The 13,337-nt window shown below is 47.8% G+C and overlaps 1 protein-coding gene across 6 annotated transcripts in view; it reads left to right on the top strand.

Annotated features, from left to right (window-relative positions):
* The window catches only part of PACSIN3 (protein kinase C and casein kinase substrate in neurons 3), a 156,762-nt gene that overhangs the window by 127,304 nt on the left and 16,121 nt on the right, over positions 1 to 13,337 (top strand). For all 6 annotated transcript variants that reach the window (XM_068261609.1, XM_068261605.1, XM_068261607.1 and 3 more), the window contains 3 exons: positions 1,092 to 1,247; positions 4,397 to 4,572; positions 9,128 to 9,248. In XM_068261609.1, the coding sequence (XP_068117710.1) occupies positions 1,092 to 1,247; positions 4,397 to 4,572; positions 9,128 to 9,248 (453 nt within the window). The remainder of the gene's footprint in view (positions 1 to 1,091; positions 1,248 to 4,396; positions 4,573 to 9,127; positions 9,249 to 13,337) is intronic.

The raw sequence follows: 13,337 nt of genomic DNA, 5'->3' as shown, positions 1-13,337 counted from the left end.
ACTGTCAGTACTAATGTGTTCTGCATTGTGCAAAAAAATTGGACATGCTGTAAATGAGGGGGAAAGGGGCACAGAGGTATGTTTCCTGCTCCGTGACATGCTTCTGTGTTGTCTGGTGCCGCTCCCCGAATTTAATGACTTTGAGGTTGGTGGGAGCCTAATGGGGGGGTCCTTTGCAGGAGAAGCACTCCTGCATAACGTCCCCTCAGAGGCGTATCTAGAGGGATGCAGGCATGGCTTGTGCCATGGGCCCCATCCCTTCCCCTGTGCCTCCCGTTACTCACAACTCAGATCGGATTAATTCTGTTATCTGGGAAACATGGCTACTTTATGCATGTAGGGTGAATTTGGCATATGTTAGGAAAGAGGACGGTGCCCCTTTCCCTGCCTCTCCAAGCCCTTTCAGTGTCTCTCCTGCCTTTTCCCCGCCTCCCTTTCTTCTCTGATTAGAAGCAGAGAGCTGATGCACTGCAGGTTCGTATTTTTTTCCCAAAATGAAACTATTTAAAAAAAAAAATACAGGAGCGGCGGTAAGTGACTCTAGGTAGTAGTCTGTTTTGGTGTTTTTGTTTGTTTTTTCCCCATTAAACTGCTGGCTCCAGTTCTCTTTAAAATGGGTCCCTGAGAATGTGTGATCTACTTGTGTTATTGAAATGGTACTCGTGTTGTAATTCTGGCATTTCAACTCTGGCGTGTACAATATAAGCTGGTACTATGTGCCCATACTTATTATTTTTTTTATTTTATTTTTTTTAAATCAGCGTAAGGCTCCCTGCACACTGCAAATCCGATTTGCGATTCCGATTTGCAATTCCAATTTTCCCTGAATGCTATCAACAGAAAAACGCAGCTTGCTGTAAAGATTAAAAATCGGAATCGCATGTAAAACGATTAACAATTGGAATCGTGTGCAGGGATCCTAGGGGTGTGATGTTCCTGTGTGAGTCAGTCTGCAGTGAGCTGTAATCCACTCTCAGGGCAGCAGACTTGGAAAGATGGGCGGCGTTTACTGTCCAGTGCAGTAGTTGCATTATTTGGTTTGTTTCATGGTGTTGGGAAGACTGACAGTGTCTCTCTCTTTTTCTCTTCAGGTGGAAACTGCCAAAAAGAAATACCATGCAGCCCGGAAAGACGAGCGGGCAGCACAGGTGCGAGAGGATCACTCAAAGGCCGATGCATCGGTGTCGCAGGAGCAGGTCCGCAAACTGCAGGAGCGCGTGGAGCGCTGCAACCAGGAGGTGGAGAAGGTGAGATGCCTGGCTGGAGAGAAACTTTATTTATTTTTTTTTTTTTTTTCATGAAATGCAACTCAAAGAACCAACTGCACCCAGGGCCGGCGTTAGGTTTCACAGCGCCCTGAGCAAAACCTGATTTTTGTGCCCCCCCTTCATCCTCTTCCCGCGTGCGCACGCACTCACACACACACAGGCCCATATGCAATTCAGATGAAATCCTATTGGGGATGAAACGCGTCACGTGGCTGTGACGTCTGATGACCGGTAGGCGTGGTCTCTGATCCCAGTGCCTCTGCAACCTTCCAACAAAAGAAACAATCCCTGCGCTGTCTTTGGTAGATGTTGAGGAGGTGTTTAGGCAGGGGCTGCTCCAGTGACTGGATGGTGCCAGCAATTCTAACAAAAAGATACAAAAGAAGACAAGAGCGCACCGCTGGTGCAATAACGTTTTGTATTGATCTCAATCACTCACGCTGTTACAAGGTACACTTACAGTGTGTAAGAAACAATGCGCCTGTCAAGCCTGCCGTCAATCCTCTCCAGTGTCCCGCGCTTGGCCAGAGCAGCGGGATGCGATGAAAACTGCGTAGGAGCCGGAGGCGGTGGGCGGGGCCAGGTCGCGGGGATGCCGTCTGACGTCAGACGGCATCCCCGCGACCTGGCCCCGCCCACCGCCTCCGGCTCCTACGCAGTTTTCATCGCATCCCGCTGCTCTGGCCAAGCGCGGGACACTGGAGAGGATTGACGGCAGGCTTGACAGGCGCATTGTTTCTTACACACTGTAAGTGTACCTTGTAACAGCGTGAGTGATTGAGATCAATACAAAACGTTATTGCACCACCTCTGCAACCTTCCTCCTGGCTTCTGCTGCGTAAGTGCGCTGGGACAGATGTCTGCAGTTTATGGCCAAAGTAAGTGTGCACACAGTATGGGCATGGATGGGTAGACCCCCGCACCACGTCAGCCTGTTCGAGGTCGTGAGGAATTGCGCGGTGAGTGTCAATCCTGTTGCCATCATTGTACGAAGGCTATGAAGCATCTACACCATCTGGTCACAGCTTAATGCCGGTTGAGGCTTGACATATCCTTTTGGTGTCAGTAATGGTTGCGTATTTACAGTGAGAGGCGTGCTTTTTCATACACACGGGGACAGAGCTGAAGATTATTATTAAAGCCTAAACTGGAAATTAGATGTCACATATAGTTCCAACTGGGCCTGAAGAAAAAATTGCATGCATGCATGTCGATACCTGCTAGTGTAGGAAGCGCACTTCTGCATAGGGACACATGTAGTTTGCTGGCCAGTTTGAATTAATTGGTTTTAAGGGGAAGGTTTTATACCATGTGTTTGTCTGTCTTTTGCATCATAAATTATCAATAAATTTGTATGAAGTTTATTAATGTTTGCCTAGCGCTCCCTTTTGAATGTATTGTGGCATTGCTTGGTTTATTAGGTGAGACGGGCGCTACATATTGTTTAGTAGCTGAAGGTAGATATCCTGTTCACCTGTTTTTATTCCATATGCAATCCACCTTTTCTCCTGAGATATCGCCTAGGACACTGGTTCCCAACCTTTTTGACGTCGTGACACGTCACACCACATGCTCAGATCTCTGTGACACGTCACATATGTATCATAGAAAAAATACTATTAATAGCCACGAATGGATGGAAAGAGTGAATTATCCTGAATATACTTAAAAATGAAGGCTAGAACTTTTCAGGAGGAATATTAATAAAAACAATCAGTGCCCCCCCCCCCCCCCCCCCCCCCGAATGATTTGTACAATTTGCACCACGCGTTATAGCCGCAGTGCCCCCCCCCCCCCCCAAAAAAAAGCCCTCAGACTCAGTATAGGTGCCCCCAGTATAGGATCTCATGTGTAGGTGTCCTCAATATAGGTTGGCAAGCATAGGTGCCCCCAGTATAGGAAGTCAGTTGAAGGTCTCCATCGCCCCCATAGGTAGCCAGATATTGGTGCCTCCAGTTTAGGTAGCCAGGTGTTGGTGCCCTCAGTAAAGGTAGCCTGCTATAGGCGCCCCCTTGGAAGCCGGCGCCCTGAGCGACCGCTCTAGTCGCACAGGTCAAAGGCCGGCTATGACTGCACCCCCTCCAAATCTTCACCCCCAAATAGTTAAAGGAGGACTATCGCAAAAGGATTGTAAAATTTAAAATACACATGTACAAAAAGTACATTTCTCCCAGAGTAAAATGCACTATAAAATACTTTTCTCCTATTTTCCTGTCGCAAACAGTAAGGAGTAAAACTCTGGTAATACCCCATAAAGAGATGGACTAGTCTGAAAACTGTCAGATTTTTTTTCCTGCCTACTGTAAGAAGCAGCAACATGAGAGGAGTAATATATAGTGCATCTTACTCCGGGAGAAGAGTAAGTCTGATTAGTATGAGTGCACATGTATTATGTATTTTACAAATGTTTTTATTTTGCCCTAGTGGTCCTTTAAATAGAGCATTTGCTTACAGAAATTTGGCAGTTTTCCTACCCCCCCCCCCCCCCCACCCCCCATCCTCGAGTTTCTGAAAATGCCAATAATTAAATCAAAATGGCTGCCAGATGTAATATAAAGGCGTAAGGTGCCTATAAACAGTACATTTTCCTCAGATGCAATCATTTGAGCAGATGTGTAATTCGATAATCGAGCACCTTTTCAGTGAGGAGACCTTGGGCAAGACTCCCTAACAGCTGCGTAGCAGTAGGGGGTACAGAGGTTGCGATTGCATCGGGGCCCTTAGGCCAGAGGGGCCCTCCCTCATCCGCAGTATTAGCTCTTTATTGGTCCTGTGCTGGTAAGAATCACTTCTATAGATGCTTTAAATACTAGTAATCATTAACCAACTGTTCCCCGCCCCCTTGTGTCCGTAGCAGGTTTTGGTGCACCGTATATGTATAGAGTGCTTGGGGGGGGGCGGCGCGCCTTAGCTACCCCACCTCTCCCTAACACTGCTACTGCCTATAGAGTGTGCCCTAGTGGCTGCAGCTCTGGTGCTTTGAGTCCACCAGGAGAGAAGCTTGATATAAATGTTCTGTGTCTTGTTTTATCACTCAGATAGGAATGTAAAATCTAACATTTTGAAGAGGAAGTGCCCTAATTGACCCATTGATGGAAACAATCTATGATTGCCTCGTCTTGTTTCAGGACAAAGCCGTGTATGAGAAGGCTCTGGACGAGCTGAACCGATACAACCCACGGTACATGGAAGACATGGAGCAGCAGTTCGAGAGCTGCCAGGAGGCCGAGCAGAAGAGGCTGCGGTTCTTTAAGGAGATGTTGCTGGACTTCCACAAGCACCTCGACCTTTCCAACAAAGAGAGGTGAGGGGGGGGGGGGGGTTAATGCAAAGCAGGATCATAAACCAGGCAACCAAGGCAGCTGCCTGTGCCCTAGTGAGTATCAAGGGGCCCACTAACTACCTTCTCTGACCTCTCTCAGCTTCACTTTAGCTCACCAAATCTCCACAAGGGGCTCCCAATCTACTATCTCAGCTAGGGCCCCCCATTACATTCTAACCCATTTCAAGTGGAACCCACATTTATTATCTGGCATTATGGAAAGATCTACATCATGTAGTGGGGGGGGGGGGGGGGGGGGTGTTGGACTAGGTAGGTCTATCTATGGGATTCTTATATCGCATATTAGATTAATTAGATGGAGAAAGGTAATTAAAATTTCCATTTATTAAAAGGGCCACTATTGCAAAAACAAAAACTAAAATACATTAATGTAAAAAGTTTGTGTGTATATATGTGTATATATACCGTATGTACTCGCAAGCAACCTGACCCGCATATAAGCCGACCCCCCCACCACCCCCCCCCCCCCCCCACCCCCAACTTTGACCTGAAAAACCAGGAAAAAAATGATTGACCCTCATATAAGCTGGGGGTAGGAAATGCTGGCTGCGTGATCCCCCCCCCCCCCCCCCCCCCAGTGTCCCAGTATAGCTAGTATAGTGCCCAGTATGGGTAGGTGGTGCCTCAGTATAGCTTGTAAAGTGCCCAGTATAGCTAGTATAGTGCCCAGTATGGGTAGGTGGTGCCTCAGTATAGCTAGTATAGTGCCCAGTATGGGTAGGTAGTGCCCCAGTGTAGCTAGTATCGTGCCCAGTGTAGCTAGTATCGTGCCCAGTGTAGCTAGTATCGTGCCCAGTGTAGCTAGTATCGTGCCCAGTGTAGCTAGTATCGTGCCCAGTATAGCTAGTATCGTGCCCCAGTATAGTGCCCAGTATAGCTAGTATAGTGCCCAGTATGGGTAGGTAGTGCCCCAGTATAGTGCCCAGTATGGGTAGGTAGTGCCCCAGTGTAGCTAGTATAGTGCCCAGTATAGCTAGCATAGTGCCCAGTATAGCTAGCATAGTGCCCAGTATAGCTAGTAAAGTGCCCAGTATAGCTAGTAAAGTGCCCAGTATAGCTAGTAAAGTGCCCAGTATGGGTAGGTAGTGCCCAGTATAGCTAGTATAGTGCCCCAGTGTAGCTAGTATAGTGCCCCAGTGTAGCTAGTATAGTGCCCCAGTATAGGTATGTAGTGCCCCAGTATAGGTATGTAGTGCCCCAGTATAGGTATGTAGTGCCCCAGTATAGTGCCCAGTATAGCTAGTATAGTGCCCTAGTATAGTGCTCAGTATGGGTAGGTAGTGCCCCAGTATAGCTAGTATAGTGCCCAGTGTAGGTAGTATAGTGCCCAGTATGGGTAGTGCCCTAGTATAGTGCCCAGTATAGCTAGTATAGTGCCCAGTATGGGTAGGTAGTGCTCCAGTTAAGTGCCCAGTATGGGTAGGTAGTGCCCCAGTATAGTGCCCAGTATGGGTAGGTAGTGCCCCAGTGTAGCTAGTATAGTGCCCCAGTGTAGCTAGTATAGTGCCCCAGTGTAGCTAGTATAGTGCCCCAGTGTAGCTAGTATAGTGCCCCAGTGTAGCTAGTATAGTGCCCCAGTATAGCTAGTACCGTGCCCAGTATAGCTAGCATAGTTCCCAGTATAGCTAGCATAGTTCCCAGTATAGCTAGTATATTGCCCAGTATAGCTAGTAAAGTGCCCAGTATGGGTAGGTAGTGCCCAGTATAGCTAGTATAGTGCCCAGTATGGGTAGGTAGTGCCCCAGTATAGTGCCCAGTATGGGTAGGTAGTGCCCCAGTGTAGCTAGTATAGTGCCCCAGTATAGCTAGTATAGTGCCCCAGTATAGGTATGTAGTGCCCCAGTATAGGTATGTAGTGCCCAGTGTAGGTAGTATAGTGCCCAGTATGGGTAGTGCTCCAGCATAGTGCCCAGTATAGCTAGTATAGTGCCCAGTATGGGTAGGTAGTGCCCCAGTATAGCTAGTATAGTGCCCAATGTAGGTAGTATAGTGCCCAGTATAGCTAGTATAGTGCCCAGTATGGGTAGGTAGTGCCCAGTGTAGGTAGTATAGTGCCCAGTATGGGTAGGTAGTGCCCAGTGTAGGTAGTATAGTGCCCAGTATGGGTAGTGCCCCAGTATAGTGCTCAGTATAGCTAGTATAGTGCCCAGTATGGGTAGGTAGTGCCCCAGTATAGCTAGTATAGTGCCCAGTGTAGGTATAGTGCCCAGTATGGGTAGGTAGTGCCCCAGTATAGCTAGTATAGTGCCCAGTGTAGGTAGTATAGTGCACCCCCGCCTCCCCCACGGCCGCCACTGCTATTACCTTAGCTCGGCGCCGCTTCGATTCCCCTGTCCTGCTCGTATAATCCACAGCAGCGCGCCCCACGGCGGCTGCTGTGATGAGGGAGGAAGCCGTAGAGAGAGCGGCTTCCTGTAGTGGTGATGTGTATCGCCGTTACTATGGGAACAGCTCTCTCTCTACAGCTTCCTCCCTCATCACAGCAGCCGGCATGGGGCGCGCTGCTTGTGGATTATACGAGCAGGACAGGGGAATAGAAGCGGCGCCGAGCTAAGGTAATAGCGGCGGGGGCTTCATTTCTATCACATGACTCGCAAGCAAGCCAACCCCCCCTCCACTCACACACACTCTCACACACACTCTCACACACACACTCTCACACACACACTCTCACACACACACTCTCACACACACACTCTCACACACACACTCTCACACACACACTCTCACACACACACTCTCACACACACACTCTCACACACACTCTCACACACACTCTCACACACACTCTCACACACACTCTCACACACACTCTCACACACACTCTCACACACACTCTCACACACACTCACACACACACACACACACACACACTCACACACACCACACACACTCACACACACCACTCACACTCACACACACACACACACACACACACACACACACACACACACACACACACACACACACACACCACTCACACTCACACACACCACTCACACACACCACTCACACACACCACTCACACACACACACTCACACACACTCTCACACACACTCTCACACTCTCACACACTCTCACACTCTCTCACACTCTCTCACACACTCTCACACACTCTCACACACTCTCACACACTCTCACACACTCTCACACACTCTCACACACTCTCACACACTCTCACACACTCTCACACACTCTCACACACTCTCACACACTCTCACACACTCTCACACACTCTCACACACTCTCACACACTCTCACACACTCTCACACACTCTCACACACTCTCACACACTCTCACACACTCTCACACACTCTCACACACACACTCTCACACACTCTCACACACACACTCTCACACACTCTCACACACTCACACACACACACTCACACACACACTCACACACACTCACACACACTCACACACACACTCACACACACTCACACACACACACACACACACACACTTTTGACCCACTTTTTGGGGGTCAAAAATTTGGCTTGTGAGTATATACGGTATATACATTTTTCTTTCAGAGTAAAATGCACTATAAACTACTTTTTTTCCTATGTTCCTGTCACTTACAGTAGGCAGTAAAAATTGCAGATTTTGGACTAATCCATCTCCTCATTGGAGATTCTCGGTTATTAACTTTATTCTTTACAAAAGCCTTTCCTGGAAAGGAAATATACCAAGGATTACCAGAAGGCCTTCAACTCGATTACACCCTAGTTTGGCATCTGCCATTTAGTAACTGCTTTTGTAAATTAACAAATGAGAATCCCCCTTGAGGAGATAGACTAGTCTAAAACCTGTCTTATTTCCCCTCCCTACTGCAAGTGACTGCAACATGGCGAAACAAATGTATAATGCATTTCACTCTTGGAGAAATCTTTGTATGCATTTTAAGTGTTAGTTATTCACAATGGTTAGCCTTTAACTTCACTAGGATAAGTTAACTCAAACCTGAACTGAAAATTAAAAGTCAAAATAAACATACACACATCATACTTGCCTCCTGTGTAGTCTGTTCCTCAATCTCTTTCTCCTCTCCTGTGTACGGTTTGTCCGCTGTGATTGATGGAATTCTCTGTCCTCCATTTTAAAAATGGCCATTACCTCATAACCGCTTCCTGGTCAGCACACAGTTAAACTGTAACATCGCCCACTTGAGCCATAGGGAAACATGGACATTGACAGACACTGATATATATCTGATGAGCAAGATAGTTACAACTGAAAGTACAACTGACAGCAACTGCTATATTTCAGTTCAGACAAAACATTGTCAGAACTAGAATGAATCGTTGTCAGAAGAAAATGGTGAGCTTCTGAGAGGAACTGACAGGTGAGTTAAGTATGTGATATTCACTTGCAGGTACATCATGTGTTTGTTTTAAATAATTTTACTCGGTTTAGGATCACTTTAAAAAGCAAGGACTATCTCTATATTAGCTAACATGATGATTTGTTACACGCATATCCAACGCAGTGTCACGTTTCCTTCCCTGCAGCTTCCACGCTCTGTACAGGGATCTACACCAGGGGATCCAGATGGCGGATGACCAGCAGGATCTGAAGTGGTGGAGGAACACACATGGGCCTGGCATGGCCATGGGCTGGCCTCAGTTTGAGGTATGAGCTACAGATAGCCTGCATATTGCCGCATTCCTTCCTGAACTGGCAGCAAAAGAGGGTCACAGGGTGAGGGGTGTTCTTAAAGGAGCTCTCTAGACTTGTGTAATAAGTTTACATGTACTTTAACAAAAATAAATGCACTGTATGCTGCATTTTTGGCCAGAAAACTTGGGATCGTTAGTCTGAATCGCTGCATAATTCAGATATTTTACTTTCACCTTACCTTACTCTCACACGAGTCCTAACCTTACACGATCCCTAACCTAACCTTACTCTCACACGAGCCCTAACCTTACTCACACGAGCCCTAACCTAGCCTTGCTCTCACACGAGCCCTAACCTAGCCTTGCTCTCACACGAGCCCTAACCTAGCCTTGCTCTCACACGAGCCCTAACCTAGCCTTGCTCTCACACGAGCCCTAACCTAGCCTTGCTCTCACACGAGCCCTAACCTAGCCTTGCTCTCACACGAGCCCTAACCTAGCCTTGCTCTCACACGAGCCCTAACCTAGCCTTGCTCTCACACGAGCCCTAACCTAGCCTTGCTCTCACACGAGCCCTAACCTAGCCTTGCTCTCACACGAGCCCTAACCTAGCCTTGCTCTCACACGAGCCCTAACCTAGCCTTGCTCTCACACGAGCCCTAACCTAGCCTTGCTCTCACACGAGCCCTAACCTAGCCTTGCTCTCACACGAGCCCTAACCTAGCCTTGCTCTCACACGAGCCCTAACCTAGCCTTGCTCTCACACGAGCCCTAACCTAGCCTTGCTCTCACACGAGCCCTAACCTAGCCTTGCTCTCACACGAGCCCTAACCTAGCCTTGCTCTCACACGAGCCCTAACCTAGCCTTGCTCTCACACGAGCCCTAACCTAGCCTTGCTCTCACACGAGCCCTAACCTAGCCTTGCTCTCACACGAGCCCTAACCTAGCCTTGCTCTCACACGAGCCCTAACCTAGCCTTGCTCTCACACGAGCCCTAACCTAGCCTTGCTCTCACACGAGCCCTAACCTAGCCTTGCTCTCACACGAGCCCTTCCTCCTGATGCCGATCCCTAATCACCTCACCACCTGCATTATCCGCCAATACCAGCGCCTAATACTAACCTACCACCTCCCGCCACAGTCTGCACCGGTACAACTACCCCCTAATACTCAAATGAATAGCAGCCTAATCCCAATTATTTACCAGGCAATATCCACCAAATTATCACCCCCCCCCCTCCCCCCAAGGTGCCACAATAGCCACTGTTGCGGTCTAAGCGGCACCCACTTTAACATGGTGACAACAGTGCCCAAATTAACGTTTTCATCTCTTACCCAAACATCTTGGGGAGAACCTAGACTGAGCTGATTGTGTGAACTCACAACTCTGCAAATGGCGGGCAGCTATACAACACATGAACCTGCGAGGTGGCCGGGCGTGTCAGCCATCAGGGGGATGCTACAGATGGGAACGTAGGACTGCATCCTTGGCCCGAACAAAGTCAAAATATTTGGGGAGGAGGAGGGGGATGGGCACTCTGGAGATGCACTAAAACACTTTTCTGAAAATACTGTTCGTATATCCTGTGTACAGCTTTTCTAAGCCAGTGCATATAGCTGGTGACAGAGGTCCAGCTGACCTGGTGGTGACCCGGTTACTGGCGATATGGTACACGGAGGTCCTGCTAACCTGGTGGTGACCCTGTTTCTGGTGATTACCAGGTCAGCTGGACCTCCATGTACCTAATCACCAGAAACAGGGTCACCACCAGGTTAGCAGGACCTCCGGGTACCTTATTACCAGTAACAGGGTCTTTACCAGGTCAGCTGGACCTCCATGTACCTAAAGACCCTGTTACTGGTAATAAGGTACCCGGAGGTCCTGCTAACCTGGTGGTGACCCCGTTACTGGTGATTAGGTGCACGGAACATCCAGCTGACCTGGCGATGACCCTGTTACTGGCGATTAGGTACACGGAGATCCAACTGACCAGGCGGTGACCCTGTTACGGGCAATAAGGTGCACGTAGATCCAGCTGACCTGGCAGTGACCCTGTTGCTGGTGATTAGGTTCAAGAAGGTCCAACTGACCTGGAGGTGACCCTGTTACTGGCGATTAGGTACCCGGAAGTCCTACTGACCTGGTGGGGACCCTGTTACTGGCTATTGGGTACACAAAAGTCCAACTGACCTGGCGGTGACCCTGTTACTGGCGATTAGGTACATGGAGGTTCAACTGACCTGGCGGTGACCCTGTTACTGGCTATTAGGGACACGGAGGTCCAACTGACCTGGTGGTGACCCTGTTACTGGCTATTAGGGACACAGAGGTACAGCCGACCTGGCGGTGACCCTGTTATGGGCAATAAGGTGCACGGAGGTCCAGCTGATCTGGCGGTGACCCTGTTACTGAAAATTAGGGACACGGAGGTCTAGGTGACCTGGCGGTGACCCAGTTACTGGCAATAAGGTACACGGAGGTCCAGCTGACCTGGCGGTGACCCAGTTACTGGCAATAAGGTACACGGAGGGCCAGCTGACCTGGCGGGGACCCTGTTGCTGGCGCTTAGGTTTAAACAAGGTATTTTTGATGAGTTGTTTTTTTTTTTTTGTTGTTTTTTTTTTTTATACGTTTTGGTGCTATGACTATTTTAATTATACTGGTGGGTGGGAGGAAATAAGCGTTTGTAAAAAGATTTTGGAGGTAGTTTTGCTTGGAGCTTACTGTAAATGACCTCAGCCTGGTGTCGGCGGGTAACAAACCTGCCGGTCGCCTTGCTAGGATCCTTATTTCAGCTACCATAAAATAAACAGTCACCGAATGAGGATGTCCGACATTCTTCCCCCGAGCTGTAAATAGCTTTTACATTAACAATGGAATAAACATGCCTTATTTCCCCATACGCTGAACTCCCGCTGACCCCTCCCCGCCGTGACCTCCGCACGAACATGCCGGGAAACAAGAGTATTATTATCCGTTATGTATACACTGCCGGCGTATACATTAATCAGGGGTGGCAGAGGTTCGGTATTTTCTGGGGAAGAGAGTTTGGAGTGCATGGTGATGGGATCATTTTTTGGATCATTTGTTTAAAATGATTGTTTGTTTTTTACATCGCCATTAAATACCATTATTGTGGTGTTTTTTTTTTTTTTGTTTTTTTTTTTGGTGCACTGTTATTTAGTTGCACCCCCTAGTGAATCCCTGAAGCGACCACGGAACACCTGCTGTTAGTCAAACCAACAAAAGATGTTATGGCTATAAAAAAGAAACCAGGTCCAATAAGATGTTACATGAATCAGTGGCAACGCAATAGGGGGTGCAGAGGTTGTGACTACATCTCGGCCCCCCCTCAACCACAATATTAGCTGTCTATTGGTCCTGTGCTGGTAATATCCCTTATATAGATGCTTTGAATAGTAGTAATCAACAAATTGTTCCCCATCACCTTCTTAGGGCTCAAACCCACTAGCAGCCTTTTTTAAGCACTAGTGATTTGAAAAAGCTCTTGCTAGTGCAATGCTATGGGGGTTTTTATAAAATCACATCACTCAAGTGGGATCACACCCATAGCATTACATTAGCAAGAGCTTTTCAAATGACACAGCGCTCTTAGTGGGTTCCAGGCCTTACTTCTGTAATACTGCGCTTGTCCTTGACAGGTTTTGGTACACCATATCAATTATGTATAGAGTGCTTTGAGGTGCCCAGTGTAAAACCTGCACTGGGGCCCAAAGCTCCCTAGCTGCGCCACTGACGTGAATTCTTATGCTAAAATGAACCTAAATAATATAAATTGGACCCTCTAAATCCCAGAATAACGACACATCAGAAGCTGCCACATAATTTCACACAGCCTGTGTGTTTTTTCTCAAAGGGAATCTGAAGTGAAAATAAACTTATGGGATGATTTGTATGTGTAGTACAGTTAAGAAATACAATATTAGTAGCACAGATATGAGTCTCATATTGTTTCCAGTACAGGAAGAGTTAAAAAAAAATAAAAATTTCTAAAGCACTTATACTGTACATCAGAGAGCGAACTAGTGAGAGGCAGCTTCAGATAAGATTTTACTGCAGGGGAGTTCAATGTGTCATTA

Source organism: Hyperolius riggenbachi, chromosome 11, assembly GCF_040937935.1.
Source record: "Hyperolius riggenbachi isolate aHypRig1 chromosome 11, aHypRig1.pri, whole genome shotgun sequence".
Taxonomy (NCBI): domain Eukaryota; kingdom Metazoa; phylum Chordata; class Amphibia; order Anura; family Hyperoliidae; genus Hyperolius; species Hyperolius riggenbachi.
This window is presented reverse-complemented; position numbering and strand designations above follow the sequence as displayed.